Source organism: Haliotis cracherodii, unplaced genomic scaffold, assembly GCF_022045235.1.
Source record: "Haliotis cracherodii isolate W230 unplaced genomic scaffold, xgHalCrac1.p SCAF_5, whole genome shotgun sequence".
Classification (NCBI taxonomy): domain Eukaryota; kingdom Metazoa; phylum Mollusca; class Gastropoda; order Lepetellida; family Haliotidae; genus Haliotis; species Haliotis cracherodii.
This window is the reverse complement of record NW_027266308.1, coordinates 3324037-3349872: the sequence shown is the minus strand read 5'-3', so window position 1 is coordinate 3349872 and position 25836 is coordinate 3324037. Positions and strand designations below refer to the sequence as shown.

At 38.8% G+C, this 25836-nt stretch overlaps 1 protein-coding gene across 4 annotated transcripts in view; it reads right to left on the bottom strand.

Moving 5' to 3' along the window:
- Positions 1-25836, bottom strand: part of LOC139442810 (sodium/calcium exchanger 3-like) — a 119377-nt gene that overhangs the window by 41750 nt on the left and 51791 nt on the right. For all 4 annotated transcript variants that reach the window (XM_071223702.1, XM_071223703.1, XM_071223704.1 and 1 more), the window contains exon 2: positions 4980-5080. In XM_071223702.1, coding sequence (XP_071079803.1) covers positions 4980-5080 — 101 coding nt within the window. The remainder of the gene's footprint in view (positions 1-4979; positions 5081-25836) is intronic.

Sequence of the window (25836 nt, the reverse complement as noted above, 5' to 3'; positions counted from 1 at the left end):
ACTCGCATGGTCACTTCCATTGAAGTAAATGCCATCCAAGCCCTCTTCAATACCCTCTACCACTGTGGCTATTCTTCATTCTCCTTGACTTGGGAGGGCAGTGAACTTGGGGAAATACCTAGTGTACCATTTGTAAGAGTGAGTGAGTGAGTGAGTATGGTTTTATGGCGCTTTTAGCAATATTCCAGCAATATCACAGCTTGGGACACCAGAAATCGATGTCACACAAGGTGCCCAGTAGGGGACTCGAACCCAGGGCTTTGACCCCACGGGACCTCTCACACACACACTCACACACACACACTCTCACACACACACACACACACACACACACACACACACACACACACACACACACACACACACACACACAAATAATGCATCTACAGTAATGCAGTAATGGTAGATTCATGACTGTATGACATCACACATGAAGGTTACTCTGTAGCAATGTTCAACAACAACTACTTGCATTCTTAACTATAAAGAAAATGCAACTGGTCATAAATGCCGTAAATCCTCATGATTGACAAGAAACATTTTTAGCAAGGTGATACTTCTCTAAGCGACATATTAATTTTCTGAGCACTTCTCCAGATGTACAAGGCCCCCATTTGGAAAATATATCAAGAATACCAATGTTCTATTCACAGAGGATCAGGCACTTGCCTAATAAATAATATTGCAAGTGATTTCATGATATTTGATTGTCTAACCAAGCAAATTTTGGGGAATTTTTTGCATCCATGTTTCCATAAAATCATCGGCCATGCCAACCAACAGACTACTGTTTCCTGTGATAATGGAGTAGATGGGGCTTGAGGTGCATTATCGTCCTGGACAAGGTCACCGATTTTGCATCATTGTCTACAGTTTTTTAAGTACTACACATTTAATTAAAATATACTGTGTAAAGTTATTATATTATCATTGACATATTTATTTATACAAGTTGACTTAATATTTGTTTGCATCTATGGAGGATTTGTGCAATTAGTGTGCACACCATTTGTTTATGTTTATACCTCCATAAACTCAAAAAGAACATGTCAAAGTTTGAATTCTCGTAAACAATAATAAATACCCAACATTTGTGAGCTACATAACATAGCACCAGTATTATACAGACTAGCATCATCAGATCACACTCCAACACGACAGTACACTTCAGTGTGGAAGTGGCACAGTGAACTCAACCCAGCAGACATCATGATAGGCTCTCATATTTACCTTACAGGAGGCTCACAATTACACTGCATATCAACAGGCAACAGATTTCAGTCGGAGGTTATACATCTGGTACTACTACATCTTACAGCTTTGGCTTACACATCAAATCAACCAATTTTCATGAAATTCTAAATCACAACTGTATGGTGCCAGCTACCTTTTTTTAAAATAGAACAAAAGCTTTTCCTCCATGTAATACATCAAAGCATGTGCTTACCAAAGTGGGTTAACAGTGAGAAAGCAATGTATTTACATTGTAAGGATCCACCATAGACTAATGCTTATAAGCCTCTGAAAATATATAATTTTGGCAGAAACAAACAACTCCACTTAGATTGAAAAGGAGCCCCAGTGAGATGGGAGATTCATAACCTGTGGAAATCTGGACTTGATTCATTTAAGGCTGTCGGACTGGGCAGAAGGGAAGTTATATGGTTTAGGGACTGTGAGACAGACTAGCATCCACCAAAGAAATCCAAAATACTTAATGTGGACCAATAGTCCCAATGTGTCCCGCAAGTTTAAAAGCTGACAGAAATACTTTAGAAAGTTGTCACAAATGCTGCCAATAAATAACCACAATTGTTTTGTTTTGGGGATACTTGGAGTTAAAAAGACACACTGTAAAAAAACAATAACCAAATTGCCACACACAAGAGAGCTTAAGCATTAGACACAGGCTGACAGATCTGCAAGAAAAACTCTGCAGGATCCATGAATTCGTCTGTCTCAAACAGTCTCATGCATACGCCTTTGCCTGCCTGAATGATGTTCAATTTACATTGGCAAGAAGCTGAGCTTTGAGGTTTCTTTTGAGTTAAAATATCAGATTCATTTCTATGTTTATTCATAAGTATTTTCATACCTCTAAGACAAAGCAGTGTCTGGATCTTATGCCACATGTTAACAGATGCATATATGCAAAAAATAAAGTAGAATATTGACCTCCTACAAAGCACTTGCAACCACAAATGAGTCCAATCTAGGCTGTATATTTTTCCTGAAGCTTGCCTCTCTCATGTACAACTAACAAGATGTACAGTTCATTATTTCAGGAGCGATCCCACTAGACGAATGTAACAGTCCTTGTGAAATCACTCAGCTTACTTCCCTTTACACATTTACCTTAGGATTTGAGACTACCATTAAGTCATAAGCTTGATCATGTATTTTCCTGTGTTCCTGTGTATATCCTCCTAGAAGTGGTGAGTCTGATGCCTTCACATAATGCAGTGTACATGGGAAACCTATCAAGGTCGACACTAGCTAATGGGAAAGTCAGCACAAGAATCCTGCTAATATGTGCCATTTTTTGGGTCCCTATTGGACTGACACTATCGTGTATTTGTGGCTTTAACAACATATATTAAGTCACTTCATCGACATTAAAGACTTGACCAAAAATCACCTAAATAATGTCAAATGAGCAGAGACCAGAAGATACAAGTATACGCACAAGCACAAGTGCATGGTGTTGTGTCAAACCTTCTTTAACTATTGCTATTGTGGCTTCTTACTGAAATGTCCCTGTACCCTTAACATGGAGCACAATTCCTGGATGTTTTTTCCATTTGCCCAAAAAGTAGAACGTATTTTTAGTTCAGTATGTAGGTAAAACTGGAACCTATATCCTCAAGGTATTAAAGCAAACAGTCTCCGCAATGTGGAAAAGTTTCATTATTAACCAAGCAGCTCAAGAGAAGTCTAGAACAGATATCAGCAGACAAATTCCCCGTACAAGACTCAGTACAATAACTCAGTCCTACTATCGACAGATTATTCCCCAAAAACACCTACATAATATTTATGTTGTTTTCTGATGACATTCCATTACTAATACACTAGTTGATCAATCATAAAATTCCCACTACTCACTATGTCAATATTCCTTATATTTTTAGCAGACCTTCCAGTCAGCTTGCAACTCACCTTCCGCAGCCCACAACCAACCTCACTCAGCCCACAACCAACCTCCAATAGCCCATAACCGACCTCATTCAGCCCACAACCAACCTCTCACAGCCCACAACTGACCTCCCAAAGCACACAACCGACCTCACTCTGCACACCACCGACCTCCCACTGCCCACAGCCGACCTCCCACAGCCCACAACCGACTTCCCACAGCCCACAACCGAGCTTACTCAGCCCACAACCGACCTCCCACAGCCCACAACCGACCTCACTCAGCACACAACCAACCTCACTCAGCCCACAAAGAACCTCCCACAGCCCACAGCCGACCTCCCACAGCTCACAACTGACCTTCCTCAGCCCACACCAACCAACAACAGCTCCAACATAATCTATATCTTTCCAGCAACGTTCAGGAAGGAAACTACTAAATGACCTGTTAGGTTTCCGTTATGGGACAGTCGATATATACCCTAACAAGGCAATGAGCAAATTTCTCTCCACACAGCAACTAAAAATCTTTTCCTGGTGAGAACATGACGCTCGACACGCAACTCCTTCCCAGTTGATGAAGTCCTTCTTGTTAATCATAACAGAATGACATGTGGGTAACCATGACAGCTTACTAAGCTAATGCAATAATTGTTAGTAAAGGTATAGAGTAACAGCTAAGCAATATCATGGCCCAGGCTATAATTGTACATTTCAGGCACGAAACTATTTATCATTCCATAAAAAGTCTATAAATGGAAGTTGTAGAATCTATCAATTCAATTAATAAAAAATATCTACCTATCCAAATTAGAAAACATATTCATGACTATTTTCATGAATGATGAATAGCCCAAAACAACAGATTGCAAATCGTAAGAGAAATGTTACTTATTAGAGACATGTTTTCTGTGTTTGTTTGTTTGTTGTTTAACACAGCACTCAGCAATATTCCAGCTATATGACTGCAGTCTGTATATATTCAAGTCTGGACCAGACAATCCAGTGATTGACATCATGAGCATCGATCAACGCAATTGGGATGCAAAGTCTGCGAGTCTGATCCCCCGATCCCATTTAAGTCGCCTGTTACGACAAGCATAGTCTCCTTTTACAGCAAGCATAGGTTGCTAAAGATCTATTCTACCCCGGACCTTCACGGGTCAAATGTTTTCTGTGAATGAAACAGCATCCAGGCATTTCACCACATAGTACTGATGCAGCCTAATCACAAAGTCATTTGCCTCATGGTCGTTAATGTGTGAGCATGAGTAATCAGGATACTTGTGGCTATCTACCACCAACAGGTTTCCCCACATGCAGGGCTGATTAGCTAGATTTGCTGTCCACAGCCACAGTGGTAATGGAGACATAACAAACATCTCTGTCCACTTACACCCACAATAAACAAATAGAACCTTTAGAATGTTGTCCTTGAGACAGCATGTGACATGCCCACATCTACAGCATGGCTGCCCACACTCATCTGTGATGATTGCATCATGTCAACACTATTTCACACACACACACAGCTGTCAGTCCTAGGACTGAAGACAGCTGCTAAAGGATTTATTATTTTACGCTTTATGAAATCTCAAATATTTTTATGTCACAATGTTTGCAGGGTGTACCATCAGATACACTGTCTACATGCGATATTACTGAAAAGAAAACAATTAACATTATCATTATATGCTGAAGTCATGCACATAACCTTAAGTTCCTTTTTAGATGTTTTGATATCTTCATGACAGATATATATGGCAACAAGTCTACCATAATCTCAAATGAACGCTTCTGAAAAAGACAACAAAGCCAGATCTGAGTTGAAAACTGAGCATTACCTGAGCCTTTTCGAACCAGGTATGGCTCATCCAGGATGACAGTGAAGTGTTCAGATTTCTCGTACTCTTCATCATCAATAATACGTATCCTTATCTCTTGTCTGAAACAAATGATAACACAATTAACAATGGTGACAATGAAACAATTAAGTCCTATAAACAAAACAGTTGCTTCCTGAAATGTAAATGAAAATTAACTTAAAGGAAGCCATACAAAGGTAGCCATAACAGCTTGAATGGAACAAATACACAGGGTACCATAAAATGTTCTTAAATCTGTCACTTGAAGTATGACTTGATGTCACTCTCAGTACGACTTGATGACAGTCTCTAAGGGCTATTCCTATTCACATCTGTCACACTATAGTACAACTTGATGACAGTCTCTAAGGGCTATTCCTATTCACATGTCATACTAAGTACGAGTTGATGACAGTCTCTAAGGGCTATTTCTATTCACATGCCACACTAAGTACGAGTTGATGACAGTCTCTAATGGCTATTCCTATTCACATCTGTCACACTAAGTACGACATGGTGAGTCTCTGAGGGCTATTCCTATTCACATCTGTCACATCTGAGGGCCTGAATACAAACAAACGGACTTGGCAAACACCTGATCCCTTACACAGAGCCCTTGTTTTAGTCATAGTGATGGTACTAGCTGTTCACTAAAAAGGTAAGCATGTCAATACAAAGATAAGCCAATGGTAAAACTCATTGTAAATGAAGGATGCATTCAATCAGGTTCAAGTTCAGCTACATATGCATGTTTGGTTTATACTTATTTAAGTTTCATTGCACAAATATATTTCCAAAGTTTCATAAAGACACTGAAAAGGCTTCTGGAGACAGGGTACACATGCTGTTGAGTACATCGCCACCTTACACTAAGCAAGGAGTGAAACAAATGAAACCGACACTGAAATGTTCACAGGAACAAATGAGTTGTCTCGTATTCCTGAACCATCAATAGGATTAGCGCAAGTCTGAAATCTGAGCTCTCCCTCTCTATCGTACTTGGTATTGATAAAGGTTTAAGTGATTTAGAGAATAACATGGGTCGTAAGTCCTTAGCTGATAGCCACTGATGACAAATCTGGAAGTCTTGCTCTACATGTTTCTCAACATAGACAAGTCCTTCCCTATGTTTTCACACAGGATAATTACAGCCTTAAACTGCATTGAGCTGCCTGCTGCTATAAAAAAATCTTGTCTCACAAACACCTGGTATCATCACTATTTGATAGTGATTCATAAACACATGCACATCATATAGTTGGAATCGTACTATCGACCCTGCTAGTAGCAGAGATTTATGGATATGGAAAGGGTTTTGTAACATTTATTCACATCATTTGCTGACGCCAAATATTTTTCTAGATATTCCTTGCCCCAAATATTCAGTAACTCATGCAAGTATAACACTGTCTGATCATACACTGCAGTTAGTAAATGCATTAACTACGGTTATAACAAACTCAAAGGGACCACTAATTTTTATGTACAATTATATCTGTCTTTTATTAACGCATTTCGACCGTCAGACATCTTGGATCAAGTCACGTGACCACATGATGTTCCTCGATAAACGATTTGATATTAAGTGTGCACTGTATATGTGCTATGTTTATTCATCATACTTAACATAAATAAAAACACGGTTCAATGACATACTGACACAAGAGTCACTTGCCTTCATTCAGGAAGTCGGTGATTTTACTTTGGACATTTGTTAAATACGGATTTCATCAAATGTTGCCTCACTATCAGAGTCTGGCTCTTTAAGCAATATCACAGCGTTATCATGGCAGGTTTAGAGGAAACAAATATCCCTTTTCACCATAGTTCAGGCCCACAACATCAAAACAGTGATAATCTCCTTTGACCACAGCCTTACTGTACAAGGAAGCACCGATGATGTGCCAAGAGCAATGAAATAAGACGTTACAGACATTAGGCTTGTGTACAGCATTGAGTCTGAGATGGCTGTTGCTACACTTTGGTCATATGTCAAGGCAAGATGTCTCCACTATGACTTGCCTACATAGTACAGCAGCAATCAATATCAATTTGGTGTCATGGTGATCACCTTCATAGTGATGGACTTTTATTGTTGTGTTGGATATTCTCGACCATCTACTTGCCTTACATTAGATGACAGGGATTGGAAATTTAATTCCAGTTATTGGACATGATGTGTGGGATGTCAAATGAAGAAGACAGGAAATAGCTGTTGAGCATTAATAAAGGATGGCATCAGGGCTGAGGACGAGTCCAAATTTAGTACCCGGGTACCCACCTCGCTATTACCCGACCCTACCCGGTCACCCTCTAGAGGTCTCAAGAATTGGATACAAAATGTCCGATTGGGAATAGTGTGACCGTAGCCCTGGTAAAATGTATCTAGATACATGTATTAAATGCTCTGGTCATGCATACAATGAAGTTGACTGAAGTTATATTTTTATTCAAACCTATAAAGGTCATTAGCAATGGTGCTAAGTCAGAAAAAAATGCAAACATTAGTGATTTGTAGTGTAACCATAGAGTTCCAGATATTGTTTGTCATTAAACAATATATCAGGTGATTAACCACGGGTCCGGGTAGTCCTGTGGGCACCAAGGTCCTACGCAGTACCTACCCGACCCGAGTACCCAAGTTACCCGTCCCAGCCCAGATGGCATATTGCTCTTTTCAAATTAGAACAGTATATCAGTGTCTACCATACATGAATAAGAAACCTGTAGCCTAAAACTGAATCTCTCTAACACCTGCAGAAGCGGGAAAGCAACAATCACGTCTCGGGCAATGGTTCCTAAAGAAGTGGTGTGAGCACACTAAATCTCTTCTAGTGTGGCTGTTATACAACAAGCGATTCTGAAATAACCATGATTCATCCATTACATGTTTCACAATAATGATAGGCACAATGACAGATTAAAAATATACATCTTTATCTGAAATATCAAGAGCAGGGGAGCTATTGACTTGATTATTGATTTGCTAAATGTTGAATTGATTATCCATAACATCAACATCTGTGACTTTTTGTCTTATTGCAGGAAATTCATTGTGATTCGTTGAACCATCATGGGTTTACATGATGCCCCAATCAGTGCCATTGCTCACAACATTTCAAGGCCTGTGTGATGGCTATCTGGGTTACCATGACAAAGAATTGTTGTCACCGTCAGGCCGTGATTGATGTCCATAAGCTGAGTCAATGACAAATATTCATCAGTGCAAGTCATTTACTAATAGAACAATAAACCATTGGGTCTTTGTCCAGTCAGCATTAGTGGGATAACATGATTATCCTATGATGAAAGCTGTACAAGTAGGTTGACCTACATCAACACTACTTTCCAAATAGATAATTACCAAAAAAATATTTGTGCTGAGAATCTAGAATAATGCGTGTTCCCTGGCATGATGGAACACTATAAAAGACCTGCAGTGATAGTAACTGCTTGTCACAAAACAGTTGGGACTTGGACCGTGTCAAGGGTTTAGGAGGCCACATTTAGATTATTAATGACATTGACCATTTTCACCTCACAATCCAAAATGATACCCTGTTCTGTTACCATTGACTTCCACTAAAGCAAAAAATGTTTGTTTTCCTGACAATAAAGCATTCATTCCATCTCTTGCTAACACTCTACTAAGTATGCCGGTCCCAATGATACACGCATCATTTGCCGGAGCTGGCCATTACTGAGCAACATAATTCTTGAGTGAGTGAGTGAGTTGGGTGCAACACTACTTTGAACAGTATTCTAGCCATATCACGGCTTGTCGGCATGGTGTGGGAGGAAAGACCGAACCTATGCACGTCTCAGATGTTTACCAGTTTGGTTAAACCCACAAGAATGGGTATGGTGCTGACCTAGAAACATAATCAGAGCAAACCAGGATTGGAACCAACTATGACAGGTTTCTGGTGTGCCCAAGGGATGCAACTCTGCACTGCGAATTAGATGACTTGGCCACCCGTTCCCACCATTATTCTTGAAATAGACATGATCAAACAATGCATTAGTCCACACCCAAGCTGAATTATAGACACACAGCAACTAATAGACATCTTTCTCATAACCCTTGGGAAATACACTTCATCTTCATCGAAAAAAATAACATAAATGTTCCATATATCACAACGTCTCAGCAGGGGTTACCCACTCAGCCTTGATGCAATGTGTGACCATTACATTCAGGGTAACTGGACCGGTTGATTCAAGTCAGGCTCCATATGCACTCCACTAATTCAACTGTGTGGTTGTACGCTGGTCAAGTTCATCTGTTAGCCCCTGACCTATCCACCATATCTAGAGTTTACTGGTCCATGGACAAACATTCCCGCAGGTCAATAAATCACTAGAATTAGCCCTACCACTAATTATCTCATTCAATCAACCAGTCAAGGCATGCAATGCCTGTTGAAAGTGTTGGCAATGTTGCCAGTGAAACGAAGAACAAAATACTGATTACAAGGGTTCTGCCTGGAGATTAAGTCCATTAATCCCATAAAAGTGTAACATCGCAATCTTTGTACTAATAAAAACTGCAGACTAGTCACATATCCTACACATACATTTGCATGATGATCTGTTTGTTCACACCATACTGCTGAACCTTGACATAACTCTGTATATAAACACTGCGTTCCAGCCTAAATTCACCAAATTGATCTTAAACTACTAAGTCTAAGCAATAATTCTTTATTATCCCACTATGCAAATGGAAATTACGCACAAATTTGTGATATTTCTCACATATCCAATAATATCAATACAATATTGTCACTAATCTAGAAATGATTTTTATTAGAGTAACATAAATCACATTGTATCCAAAAGGGTTAAAACAAAATGAGGCAGTTGCTTTGATTGATGTATTGAAAAAAGCAAATTTCCCAAATCATGCACCACCAATATCTAATGGATGGGAAAAAAACATCCAGTGGATCGATAGCAAATTAGACTGCAGATTTGCTAGCTAAGTGTATCCCTCATTAAAGGGAATAAAAAATGTGCAAACTAAACACGAAAAGACAACCTGTATCAATATTTATACATGCTGAATGCAGTTTAATCTAATGCACAAGTATCAATACTCACACACACTGAAAGCAGTTTAATCTCATGGACTAGTATCAATACTCACACACAGTGAAAGCAGTTTAATCTCATGGACAAGTATCAATACTCATACATTCTGAAAGCAGTTTAATCTCATGGACTAGTATCAATACTCACACACAGTGAAAGCAGTTTAATCTCATGGACAAGTATCAATACTCATACACACTGAAAGCAGTTTAATCTCATGTGCAGTTGTGTCAACTGACATGTTTTGTGGCCAGACTCAAGCCACTTTGAACCATTGGAAACCTGTATTGATCTTGAAGGAAATGAATACAGGTAAACTGTGATAAACAAGCCATATCGTTCACAGATATGTGGTGACTTACATCCTTTTTATCTATTTCATCAGGTCAATTCATCATGGAAATTGATTCATAAAACATGACACACTGTTTCCAGTCACTCTTCTCTTGATAACGGCACCAAAAAAATAACCATAACAAATCAATCGGGACTCGCCTTCACCTGACCCATGCAGTAAAGAGGAAGTCTGTGTACCAAGAAGAACCCTGGGAACCTGTTAAGGTGGAATAAATGCCTATTGATGCTGTTGCTAAGGTGATAATTTGATGAGCTTTGCCATTTTCGTGTTGGCGGAAATGCACAAACTATGCCTTTTGTGCATCAAGTTCATGTTGAGGCCAAAGTGGAATCCATGGATGTTAATGTTGAATGTTTGCAAATGGGAACAGCTTTGTGTGTAGGCGGTGGATCCTAGCGCACATTAGGCCAAGCTTGCGACATCATGTTCCTGTAGAACATGCTTGACTTTCAGGGAATTTGTGTGATTGATGCAAATGTTGCTAACAGGTGCTATTTATAGCCAAGGCATCAATGAAACTGGTTCTGTGGAGTAAACAATCCATATATTTCTCCAGATCAAGCTATCATATTTTGTGCAATTTATCAAATGCATTGATTTTCTCTCAAACATATTGAATCAATTGCTACACAGCCCTGAGCAGGATTTCATCAATATTTGAAAGTCTTTGCCGTCATTGTGTTTCAGTTATTAATAAATAGAAGAACAACATGCACAAAGATTATCCCATGAAACTTGAAAACACAAGGATTGATACACTGTTGAATAAGCAGAATAAGTCGTTTCTACATAAATGGTATCACATTACGATTAACATTTGCATTAGTGTTTCAAATATGTGTTGAAAAAAATATGAATACATTCAATGTGTTTCGCACATATCAAATACATCCCTTACTCGCCATAAATAATATCATAGGATGTGTCAAGCCATAAATATCTGCTTTGTAAACAAACTGTTGGTAACATGGTACTTTGTTCTTGACAATCTGACTGAAAAGGTGGACATTACCCAGGCAGAGACACATCTGGTATCTGTTACATCAAGCAAGCACCTTCAAAACTATTCAAGGCCATGAAAGACTACCCACAACCTAGAATTGTCCAAGAAAGGTGAGAATACCATTTTTTTTGTAAGTGATTTGTCAAAACCCAGTGGCTTTCTTGTATGTGATGTGTTCAAACCCGAAACACTTCAGATAATTCGGATCATTATTTAGAAAACCATTACCACAGAACGTCTATGACATGGACAGCCAGCGCCTGCTGTCACACACAATCAGCAGATGGTCAGTGTGTCACCATCTATATCCTTACATCGCTGTCATCACCTGTTCTCCTCATGTGCACCAGTCACTTCAACACCAGGCCCTGGATCAATACCAGCCACACGCAAACACTCCACCTGTCATGTTGGAGAGTGGTGAGTGACTGACTGACAGACAGGGGTATTGCACAGTTCTCCTCACTTTGTGTTTACAGCTTCAGTCTAACCCTGTACTTCACATTAGTTCTACCACAAAGATTAGGGGTATTGTGCAATCTCAGTAAGTGAGTGAGTATAGTTTTACGCCGCTTTTAGCAATATCACGGCGGTAAAACACTAAAAATGGGCTTCACACATTGTTTTTTTGTTTTGTTTGTTTGTGGTTTTACGGCTCACTCAGCAATATTATACTCGATTATTTACAGACTGCTGTCATATAGCTGGAATATTGCTGATTGAGGTGTTAAACAACAAAAAAACAAATAACATTCAGCACGAGCAAGGGATCAAAGAAGACTGTCAATACAGAAGCTTATCTCATCCAAGGCTTGAAACATTTTGTAGCATATATCAAAGTCACAATGAAGTTTTCATCCCTAAATGTGACAGGTAGGCTAAGATAAGAATAATAGCGACAGATCTTCCGCAGAAGCATCAGTAACATCAATCTTGGCTTTATCAAGCAGCTGTTAACATCAGGTCTTGTTTGCAATGCTCTCACAGATTCAGGATCCATTGCTATCCGAATAAACATTCCAAACTTGTCATTAATGATAATGTGTGTTGTATCCAACACGGTGAAGTTACAGTGTCTGGGGGATCATCTGGGTGGGACTTCTGAAGCACATGGTTAGTGAAGAAGAAGAAGAATATCCATTGTACCTAAACACCCACAGGGGGCAGGGTACAAAACATGAACATGACTAATTAAAACATTGACATACACAATAGAATACAAATATTGCTATGATTATATTGCTAGAGAGGAGATGGAGATTTTCTTTGCCTGAACATTTTGTGAATGAAATTGGAGATAATTTTTGCGAAAGGCTCTGGTGGATTTAATAGTCTTTTTAGCGTTATTGGGTGCAAAGCCAAGGTGGGTGATGAATTTAGTTCCTGTCTCAGGTCTTTGTGCAGAGGGCATTGCAACAGGAAGTGCTCATCTTCTATTTCATCAATATCACAGAAGATACATAATCTTTCTTCTGTTCAGAGTGTTAAAGAATCTTCCTCTCTCAATTTGAAGGTTGTGAGCACTGAGTCTTAGCCTTGTAACTGCTTTGCGATGTTCTAATGCAGTGGTTACTTTCAGAAATGGTTTAATTCCGAATTTGTCTCCTATTTTCCTGAGGTGTCTGAGATTATGTGGTTTTGTGGATGGGTCTTGGTCAGTTTCACCAAGGTATATGGACGTGAACTTTTCATGTACAGTTTCCTTAAATTTTCCAGAAGAGATGCTAATGTGTGCCAGATCAGGAAAAAGGTAGCTGAGTATAGTATTTATTTAAAAGGTCCATGAGTTCATTTTTTTATGTTTATTGAAAGCGGCAGTGGGTAATCTGTCATTCCTCACATCTAATAGCCGAAGGTAATAGTTGTACATTGATATGAAATGTTAAGGGGATAGAGTCCATGGTTGCTGTGTTCCTGGTGTTTGTATGGTGGTGGAGCATGTTGACCAGGGCAGGGGCCAGGAATAGAACCCTTCACTGCCGGCTGTTACAGATATCTGGGTCTGTTTGTTCACAACGGCTTCTCCCAGTTTAGATGCTGAGAATGTTACACATCTCGCGCAACAATTTGTGTAGTTCTGTTGAAGTTGGCAGCCTCTACATGACAATGCCAACATGTAAAAGAGGATGTACCTGTGTTTACTGCATCCAGTTTCAACAGTGGTTCAACTTTCTGTATTATATGTAACAGAGTACAACAAGCTAGTATGCTATGAATTCACGTTTTTTGTTTACTATATTGTCAAGTCATTTGAGAGACTGAAAACCAACACCTATCTCCTGTACAGTGATACATAGGATTGGAATTGGATGAATGTTGACACTGCGCACCATGTATGCTGACTGCTGGTGAGTGTTGTTTACTTGCCAGAGGGATTAGAAGGATTTCCTGAATGAGCTGGAACTTATGTTACTACACACCAGTGAAAATCAAAAACTGCATAAAGCTCTGAATGGCTTATCATCATCGTTACGTTTGTGCCTGGTACCTCGTCAACTCCACCGTGATGGCACATCATCTCAGGGACTAAGAAAGACAGATATCCAATGAGTGAGTGAATGGTGTTTTGTGCTACAGTCAGCAATATGGCCCTATGTGATTGCAGCTAGTACAAAATTTCTAGGCAAGCCGGAGCAGTGATTGATTACATAAGCAATTCCTGCCTTCAGAGCAGTGATTGATTACATAAGCAATTCATGCCTTCAGAGCAGTGGTTGACTACATAAGCAATTCCTTCCTTCAGAGCATTGGTTGACTACATAAGCAATTCCTGCCTTCATAGCAGGATGACAAACACACACACCCAGGTCCCACAGTTTAACCACCCAATCCTCATTAATCAGCTCAGACAAGCATGGGATCATGTAGGCCTACTTAGCCCAGAATCCCAAGGACGTTTCCCCCCACTGACACTTTCCAACACATGCACACACACACATCTACACACATATACACACATATACAAAACCATCTCATTACTATGAGTGTGCATCAATGTACCAGGAAGCAGTTGGTGCAGACATTATCCCATCTGGTAATGGCAAAACCAAACTGTAGTTGTCAATTCAGACACTTCATCCCTCCAACCAATAACTCCCCATCCCTCAACCCATGTAACAATCACCATGAATCTGCAAGCAAATGAAACAAAAGCAAAGCAAGATACTGCTGAGAGAGTGGCATTCAAGATTCCTTAAAAAGTCTCTCGTGTAATTGAGGATCTGGCAATGTACTGGTTGACATGTATAAACTAGGGATGTGGTTATACACAATGTCACCTTAGTAAGCTCATAGTTCATTCAGTACATAGATTTGTGAGGAGTGTTTTCGCCATAATGCATTATTGATTCAACAAAAAATGTCTCAGGTAATATGGTCTTAACACAGATTGGTTATTGGACACTATACAGAGACTTGTTGAATGAATTGTCACATGCACATCAATTCCAATTTGACCGTACAGAATGAACATCATGAAAGCAAAACTAGCTGCAGACAGATATTGCATTAGATCACTTAGTTAACGGAGCGATATTACCGTAAATAAGTGCAATTAACAATACTGTCAGTGCAGTCTCATTTTCTTATGCTTGTAAATGTATCTTCAATTCATATCTTTTTTGCAGAATGAGTGAGTGAGTTAGTATGGTTTTACGACGCTCTTAGCAATATTCCAGCAGGGGGGACACCAGAAATGGGCTTCACACATTGTGCCATGTGGGGATTCGAACATTCGAAAATAATATGGATCTCAAATGGATCTGTGACAGTTTTTATGCTTCAGAGCATGAAAGCAGTCACAGGGTATAGTGGTCCTTTGCTTAACATAAGACCATATCTCCATTTCGAGTTTCAAGCACCATCACTTCTATGACACATCAGCTGTGTTGTGTACCCTGTCATGACATCATTAACACCAGTGACTGAAGTAACTAGGACAACATCCACTGCACCCAGGACGAAGCAGCCTCTACCACACAAGGGATCTCTCAAACCGCCTGGTCACTCCAATCATATACTGTCCGCTAACCTCACCCCTTTGAGTGCTCAAAGAAATTTTGTGTTGTTCTTTATACCTTCTTATGTCATGTCATGACCTGAAGTGAAGCAAAGTCGATCTGATTGGATCTGAACAACCACTAGGATATTGCCTTTTACTCTCTAAGTTTATACCATGTTAATGCTGTAAACAAGTTAATAAACAATATGTAAGACTTTTCCATTGCCTTGTTGTAACAGAAGCATAAACTGCATCATATTTCATTAGGAAGAATAAGTGAATGGGTGGGTGAGTAAGTGAGTTAGTGAGTGCATTTTAGCAGCGCATTTTACAGTACTTTAGTAATGTGGCATGTCAGCTTGACATGAGCGGAAAGCAAGCAAAGATACAAGTCATAGATGATTACCACTTTGGTGAATGAAACTTGAGAGCATGAACATAGTGCTGATAAATGAATGAACAGTCAGGGGATACCTGGCTTAAACCCCACAATCACAGGATTATGGCACAGGGATGATGTCTGCAATGACCGGGCAAACCCAGGAAGACGTTTTCCTACACAGTAGGCTTGGATGTCATCTGTTACATGTTTTGAAGTGAACAATTGACTTGCTGTTGCATGTGTTTGTGATCGGCATGACACACTCAACATTTCACGAACACCTGGTATCACTATTTGATAGTGTTTCATACACATGCTAATGACGTAGTCAGAAACGTAAACAGATTTCTTTTGATTTTGTTGCTTATATTTGATCAACCTATCAGTCATTAACGAGACCATTCCTCATTTCTATTATTACAGCAGCAGGTTATTGTAAGCAGACCACAGTGTAGTATTTCAGACAGCTTCATGTATGCACATTTAAATGCCAATCTGAAGACTGAGCAACATTTCTTCCAGGTTGGTAGGTGGTAGCCAAGAGCAGTCCACCAATACCCTCCCCTACTGCTGTTCAACATGTTCAGGCCGCTAGCCTTTGATGTTTTATCACAGGCTTAATAGTCAGTTGCTAAACTTCACACAGTCTGGAAGCCCATGGCACAATTGATTATTTTCAGCATGAAGTTAATGTTTATTTTATCACAATTACTCTATATTTTATTTACTTCTTATACTTATTATCACTAGTTATGGCGGGCTCCAACAGCTCTTGCTCGTTAATCGATCTAATTTGTACAATAACGTAAGAGACCAGCTATCATTTTCCATCCTGTGCGGTATCACAGACCTGTTGTGAAACTGGTTAACTCGTCTATTTTACATGAAGTGACATTTATCTTCTTTAATGTATTGTCGACCAATCAATGTCTCCATTTTTGTCATAACATAATTTAATGACATTATTAATTAAATAGATGCATAGGAAATTTGCTTTACATTAAGGATTTCTGATATTACAGAATCCAATTATTTCTTCCATATATTCTTTGATGGGGTCACTAGTGTGTGACAACAGAGGGGGTATTTCATCATAATCACCTTGCTCATATTGACAGATTTGGTTCCCTAGCCTTCCAAAGAATGGGAGAGGTATGGAATATTGAACAGCTATCAATGGTAATCTTTAGAAACATGATCAAACAAAACTGGTTTATTTCCTTATGAAACATGACAGCTTGTTGTTGATTGAAGATTGTCCCAAAGGTCAGGCAGAGCTTCCATATTATTTGATATTGTAATTAGTGTATCTTTTATCTAATTAGTAAATATTGTTCTTTCAGTGAATGGATAAAAATGATCTGGTATTTCAATATAGGTATTGACTGAACAAACAATGAATTTGATTGTGTATTTTGTTAAATACTGAATAAATTATAATATGTGATAAAGTTAGTGAGTGAATGAGTGAGTGAACTAAAGTCTTCACTTCCCAAATGCTGTTAGAAAAAAGAATTGTGCCTAAAGAACCATAAAACCATAAATTTAATCTCTTCATCTTAAAAACACTAGCACAGTGAGGAACTATTCAAGACCTTCACAAGAGTGAAAGATACATGGCTAGAGATATAAGAACGCTTTGAACATAAGTGGAGTTTGTTGACAGAAACTATTTTTTCCCCCTCTCGTTCTTCAAGATTCTTTTGAGGCCTCAAATTAGATTGCCACAACTCTTAAGCACTTTCTTTCAGCAGTTCCATGAAGCTCTTGACAGCATGGACACTGTGTAGCCCCAGTTCAAGTATGCTATTGAAAGCAGGACTTGTCAATAGCTGTAGGTCAGGGAGGTTACAGCAGGGTAATGGTGGAGGTTATGCAAAGGCACATATCCATGTGTGTATGCCAGAACCAAATCAGACAGGAGAAGGCTGGGTCTTACTCAATATCCTTAGCCAGTGTGCATCACCACTGCATGTGGGGACATCAAGCAAGCACCTTGCACAGCAGGTATCGGGGCTAACCTTGCTAGGATGGAGGCATAACCAAAAAACACAACCAGTTTCTTATTTGTGGAACATTTTTGACTTCTTTCTCTGCCAATCTCTTTAAAATAAGACCTTAGTTCTCGCTACCGCTAAACAAAGATCTGATTTTAATGAGATTGTTTCTCTGCAAGCCAGAAAATGTCAAATCTTCAAAATGTCCCCCTTGTCAATATTTTGAGTTAATGTCTTAATGCACTATACAATCAGATCAAACATTACTATTTTTTATTTGTGTTGTTTTTTTTCCAAAATTGCACAGCACCTCTCAAAAGAAGTAAAAGATGTTTGTTATGTGTTTGTATCTGTGGGTGGTAAAACAGCTTCAATGTGCATAACATCCCATTAAGTTTGATGAACCAATGGTATCATGTTTTGAACCGGACTCCGTAACAGTTAGTGGTTTCTGGGTAGTTCAACGACCCAATACATTTCAAAAGCTAGAGAGCATAGCACATGAATGGAAATTACATGATCTAGAGATGATCCTGAACTGTGTTTTCTTCATGCAAGTTTTATTAACGTGTAAGGAGATCACAACCTGTATACAGCTGAGCTCAAGAAGATGAGATAAGAAAGACATGGCTTACCATTTTCAAAAGAGCCTGTAGGTGAAATGGGAATCAATACTGATTAAAAATGTATCAATTTAGGACTCAGTATCTATTTCTTCAGAATTTTCACACATATACATGAAAAAAACCAACTTGAATGTGATGGCATGGTAATGAAGCAAAGAAAGACTTGGAGATGCTCCAATTGTCAGCGACTCCGAGATTTCCTGCCTCCTGATAGCTACACCACTGAACTTGATAAGGGGGGAAGGTGGAGCAGTAGCCACCATGCAGTTCCTTCAGACATCAATTGTTAATGGAATAGTTAAAAGTCAAAGGGATACAGGCAATGGACGTCTGCAGTTCTGAAATGATGTCATATGCCCTTACATTCTAAAGGAAGGCCAGGTCAAAACAAATTGCATTTAGTGAGACCATTTGGGGGATACATTTAACAATAACTGAAAACCTTTAAAAAACAGTTGTTATTAAAATACAGCTTGAATTCTAATCATGCTTATGAGTGATTATTTTTCTGTTTTTGGCCTCACTCACAAAGCTTCTTTGATTTCTGGATCATGGCCGAGATAATCAATAAAATGGAAAAGGTAAAAAGCTCTATCTTTATTTCCAGGTAACTTGTGACATGCCTGGAGAACTGTCTTTTTTTGAAAGGAGAGATTTGTTCAAAATATACATCCATCACATATGGAAGCTCTTGAGTGGTATCTGTAGTCTAATCCAGACTTGATCACTGACAGGCTGCCACACGCTCGCGTAATTATTATGATGTTGACTATGTACTCCGCATTCACTGAGAGTCCAAACACTCAATCTTTCATCTTTCATCAAAATGAATTATGTTCTTCTTCAGTCACTAATTTGCACAAATAAATCTCTGTTTCTATAGAAGTTTTGCACAATTTGGTGACATGGTCTCCGTCTGATCAATCAAATATTAAGGACCTATCATCTGGTTTAGGTATAATTTCAATGATTTCATAGTGAGTGAGTGAGTGAGTGAGTGAGTGAGTGAGTATGGTTTTACGCCGCTTTTAGCAATATTCGAGCAATATCACGGAGGGGGACACCGGGAATGGGCGTCACACATTGTACCCATGTCGGGAATCGAACCCGGATCTTCAACGTGACGAGCACTGCCCCCAATGATTTCATATCCATAACATGAAGTTAGAATTGGTTGAAGTGAAACGGAAAACCAGTGGTTGATAGAGCGACTATAGCATAGTTTGCCACGGTACCACCCATCCAGACGACACCCAAAACAGTCACTGTTGCAGCCGGACTCCCATGCACGAAGCCGATGTGGACTCTTACTACCTCAGAAGCCCAACAAGAAGGGTGAAAGTATCACCCCCTCGGCATGCTTCCTCAGCAGCTAGGCCAGTACTTGCATGATTGTATCTGCCATGCAGGCTGAGCTGTCATCACTCAGTATCAACACAATCTGTTTATGGCAAGTAGTTCCATTTCAGCTAAAGTGATTCCTAATGTAGGCCTTACAGCCAAATGAAAATGACCACAAAGACAAATCAGGTCGACAATACTGGTGGAAGCAAGCTGATCTGTCTGAAATTAGCCACATAAGAAGGATTTGATTTCATAACGACTAATCCCGGAGATATGAGAAGTAGACCTATATACCAAGATATGTAATGAAACGTGAACGGATGAGGCTGTAGTGGTGATACAAGAGGGAAATGGTCGGTCATGATTGTGAACCGAGAGTGTTCAGCAGACACTGCAAGTGATGATAATTGAATCCCCACAACATTCTCTGCATCAAAATTACTAATCAATAAAAACAGTCAAGCAGTGGCCCTGAGTTCACCCCGGCTCAGTGGTGCTGGAATCTGAAATGCCATCCCGAGACAGAAGCATTGCATGTCCATTCATGAATGTCCTTTGATGTTTGGAGATGTAGGCATCCAGCTAGTGTACAGTTTACTGAGATTGGTCCACTAATGGCCGTAAAATACAATACTGCGTTCTGTGATTTAGAGGAATGTATTCTGCAGCTGTAAAAACACATCTGTCATGTTTCAAGGCTTTCCTGTCGGTTATATCAAGCTGTGGTGATCAATTCCTAACCTGTCATTGAGGGCGACCATAGGTTAACTTTGATTTTCTATATGTATAATTCAAATTTAGCAAAATAGTGACTCGGCACTGTAGCTCACCTGGATAGTCAACAGTTTAAAATACTAACAAAATCAGCCATTTAACCAAAGTTGTTGTTAGAATTGCTTTTAAAATGTTTTTTTTTCATAAATGCTGAGGCCAAAAGTATTAACAAATATGAAACAAGTAACTAAATTTGTTTCAAGATCTACAATAATGAATTTACTATTTTAGCAAACTGTTACAATGTACAAGTGTTACATTTACTTTACACAAAGTTTCAGCTCTGAGTATTACATAACTTCTAAGGAGACTATGGCAGCGCTAGAAACTAACTGTGTTAGCCCACTAGTCCTTATAATTATAACACATAGCAAAACCCTTAAAAAGAACACATTTCTACTAGTCCTTATGACACCCTAACTATTAATTCGGCAGTTTGGCAAGGACTAAAGGACAAGACAAAGTGCCAATTTCTAATGCTAAGGCATATTGTAATGCTGAACAATGTGTTCAATTGTTTCTTAAAAACAGTAAAATCCCAATGATCATACAAAGGAGACACACACACACCAAAGTTCAGCTTCCTTAGTCTATCAATTTCAGAAAAAATGTTTACCGAGCCAAAACATTCATTCTAGGAGAACTTACATTACAATACACCTTGAGCATAAATGGCTGAGCAGTGACTTTTCAACATGGCTGCCATGGAGGCCATATTCAAAATCAGATTCAAACCTCTTGACCAAATTGAGATAGTATCATCAGGGAAGGTTCAGCTTCACCAGTCAAGTGGTCTCAGCACACAGGCTATACTGATAGGTGAAATTTCCAACAAATTAACATTGCTCTGTAACAATCTTTACAAGAGAAATGCCTCTATCCCAGAACTATTATTATCACTTAACATTGAAACAAATAATTTCAGAGAACTATTTTATATCAATCGATTATTATATCAAATTAGAAGATATATAATTATCAAGAAATTTAAGAAATATCAACAAATCAATATCAGTTTTCTCTATATTATTATTATCATTACCCAATTAGTAGAAACCACATTTTTTGTAATATCATCCAAATATTATATGATATCACTAAATGTGTGTATAATTTTAAGGGAGATACCACTTGGGCAAATTGTCATTTTTATTCAAATGTTTCAAACGCTAATCAAAGAGTTTTTATCGGCCCTAATTACCAGAATCCCCTTGTCAATGACGACTGAGGAGGTGATTGTAAAAAGTTTACTTTGTACTGGAAGTAGTAAATATATCATAGCATATTCACAGGGGACAGTAACAAGTTGTTACTCAAGTGAATGTGTGGAATTAAGTAGAAACTTGAATCTAGACAAGCTGCACCGAGTGTGCACGATATACTACTTGGATGACCACTTACAGTAGACGAGGGATGATAAAACTGAAGTGCTCATAAAACGCATAAAGAGAATGTGAAGATAGTTTATATTAATTAATTTAACAAAACATATTTTGAAATACTTCATATCTGAAGTAGACTTGATGAATGAGAAGCTGCCTGTTACTCTGTGGGATATTGCTGATAACGGGGCAGATACTGGTAAGGGTGTCGTTCTAGCCACTACAAGTACAGCATAAACCATGTGCTGGACAGGAATATGTCCTTCTCTCCTGCAGCCTGGCCACAACAAGGTGTGCTGGTTCATCAAGGCTCCAGGGTTGGTTGACAGTATCGATCAATATAGATCAATATCACATACGCCCAGAATACACTGTAATACAATAACAGTATGCTGTTACGAGTCTTTATGACTCCCTCCATACGATGTGTGGCTTTGAGATGCAGTAGTTTCATACACAACACAGCTATAAACTGCAGTAATAATATTTTGAATTTGGGAACTCCCATGTGCATAAACAATTTTTTATAACTTGTTCAACTAACTGTGTATGATACACTCAACAAAATGATTCCATCAGAAATAATGCTAATCACTCTGGATACATAAACACTTCTCATTTATTTCTTGTTTAATTATATACTCAAGTCTATTCAAGCCTCATGTTGTCCCTTCTGTAAATCAAGTCTGGACCAGGCATACCAGTGATTGATATTATGAACACTAATCCATGCTGTTGGGGTACTATGACATGCTACCAACAAAATCACTCAATCTATTGAGTCGCCTCTTAAGATAGAAAGGTGTCTAGTGAGAAATTCTAACATGACAGTCCTCAGATATGTTAAGCATTACTATTTCTATATTACAAGTACAAGGTCTCGCTCTAGCATTTCTCTAGGGCAAAAATACTGTTCATCTTATGTAATAGTTTGGATGTCTCTTTATCAGAAACAAGTTTATCTTAAGCGTAACCCTAACCACATGTTGTATACATATTGATACAACTGATTCATTTCCTGGTCTGGTTATCGTGAAGTTATTGTTCACATTACTTCTACTGCATTCCTTGATGGAGTAAGCATTTTCAGCATCTCACCACCCACCCACCAACCAGTCAACACTTTCGTCTAGTTTCATCTTCCAGTTGTTCAATACTTTCTGGATGAAAATGACAAGAAAATATCCCCTTCGGTGAATTCTCTCAATTCAACATCAGCCCCCTCATACATAGTGATAGGTCTGTAAGTATTAAAATGCCCTAATGGTAAGAATTCATTTCCTCAGCTTTCACAGTTAGCAATAAACATGTGTGTAAAACATATGGTCCGTGTGCATCCAGCTTCTGAAATTATCCACAGTTAAGATTCCATAATGAGTCTAGTGTGGAATGATCTCCACACCCCGGGACTGTAGTCTCACTTAAATAGAAGATTTTCAACAGGAATGAATCACAAATCAATAACATCAAACATCACAGGTCATCAGTGTCCAACGTAGCCATTGAATCACTGCGCTATGTTCCCTAATGTGATGCATTTCTGATTCACTGATATACAACTGGAGGCTGTTAATTCTTAAAGCTAGGAAACAATCTTATAAGTCACCTAGCAATCAGGTGCCATTAGTGGCACCTATCACAGATTCAGGTCGGAAAACCAACCAATTGCACTGCAAGACAGCATGCTTGAAGGAAAAATGGTATTGCTTTCTTGGAGGACTGTTCACTAACTGTGCTGTACTCAGTGCAGTGTCCTTGACCTTTGACCAATGGTTCTGACCTTTGATTATGGATAAACAACAGCTGTCATCTATATAATGCTGATTTAGTGACAGTAAGTTCAGAGATGATGTTACCAATGACTGCAGGATAACACAGAGTGACTAATGTACAGTATTGACCTCTGGGAACACTGTAGAAGCGACAGGTTTAGTACATGGATTTTTGCATGTGGCAATAGGCAGGAACACACCAGTGAGGAGACATGTCAGCTTTTGCTTACCAGTGAACTCTTTGTAGACCTATACTGTCTACACTTGTCATGTTTGTCACATGGTTTTCACACTCCAAAGGCATATTGACAGGGAATTATTTGTTCAACTGACTTTTAAGTTAAATACCACAGTAACCCCATGACAAAATATCACTTACAATTTTCAAATAGATTAAATATTGCCAAATAGCATATCTATTTGTATATAAAATGACATGATTATTTCCAGAAAAAAATGAATTAGGCAAATTGTACTTAAAAAATATATTTGAAAGACATGAAATTATCCTATTCTTGAATCAGGAATTCCAAATAATCCAGCAAAAGAGTTTAAGTCAAAAGTTCTAGGTAGTTCTCAGGAACCATCCAGACTCAACCAGGGGACTACACTCTCATTAAAACATGTCCCAATAGTAACAGGACCGATATCTCCTAGGCATCAAACATATTGCTAATAGGTGCATCTTAGTTAAACTTACAGCTATACTTCAAAGCTATCTGATCTGACTCCATATATATACACTCACACAACATCTTATCAGTAAAATACATATACCACAGATTATGCTTCACAAGGTAACGCCTCAGCTGCCATGATCTACAAAGTGAAAGAGGCAGATACACCAACACTCCTGCTGAACAAAGATTGTCACCCCTGCAACAAAAATGATGATGATGATGAGTGAGTGAGTGAGTTTGGTTTTACGCCGCTTTTAGCAATATTCCAGCAATATCACGGCAGGGGACACCACAAATGGGCTTCACACATTGTACCCATGTCGGGAATCGAAACTAGGTCTTGGGCGTGACGAGCGAACGCTTTAACCAGTAGGCTACCCGACCGCCCCACAACAAAAATGAAATAGACTTTCTTTAGCACTGTCCCTACATCACTCTGAAAAACAATTACTACCGCAGAAAATTAACCCTTACAACTTAAATGACAGAGCCAAATTTCTGGCAATGATACAAAATCCTCGCCATGTCACTGGCAAAAGAGTCTCAAAGTTTATTTATGATATGTTCTCCCAAAGATCTGCCCTCATTAATTCATAATGTGGTGTTCCATACTTCCCATATATGCTGTTATCAATCCCCTTTATCTACTGTATGCAAGTATGTTAGTCGTACAATGTTGATGTTCTGTAAAACATGCTGAATCTGTCGCATAGGTTTTGTACTCGGACCGTGTTTTGTACAATGCATATCTTGAATCGTAACATCCTTGTGTTCATATAATTCATCTTCCTATGACATCTCACATTGCAATCACTCCTACATTTTCTGTTATCTTTATGAAACTTTCAAACTTTTTGCTAATAACATAACTTTGAAGGTAATCAAGTCTGAGGCTGAGCACAACAGAGGTGCCAGACACATGTTAAACAATTTGAATGTGAAGATGGAGTGTGGAGCAATCTCGGAGATGCAAGCCAGTGCGGCTTCTCCACATCTGGTTATCATCTCCTTCCACAGCATCCTGTGGCCAGCAACTGTTAATGAAACTAATCAGGCTTAGCTCAAGTCTGTTGTGGTGCCACTGTAATTACACTTTGTTATGTAACCCGGACATGCCAGGGTGGGTGTAAAACATATTTTCCTTAAAAAAGTACTTAATTTTATGACAGTGGATCCTCAAATGCTACCTAAAACACTTCAGTTGTACAAACATATTACGTCTTTTTATTGTGCACAAGGCTATACCATGGCAGTAGTTTTTAACCCCTTGAAGTGCACTTTGTTGTGCTTCACTCTGCAATGCCCTGGGCCATACCTATCAAAGTGAATGAGTGAATGTTGTTAAATGCCACAGTCAGCAATATTCAAGTGTTATCACAATAGCAGGTAAATAAGTCTAGACCAGACAATCGAGTGATTGATAT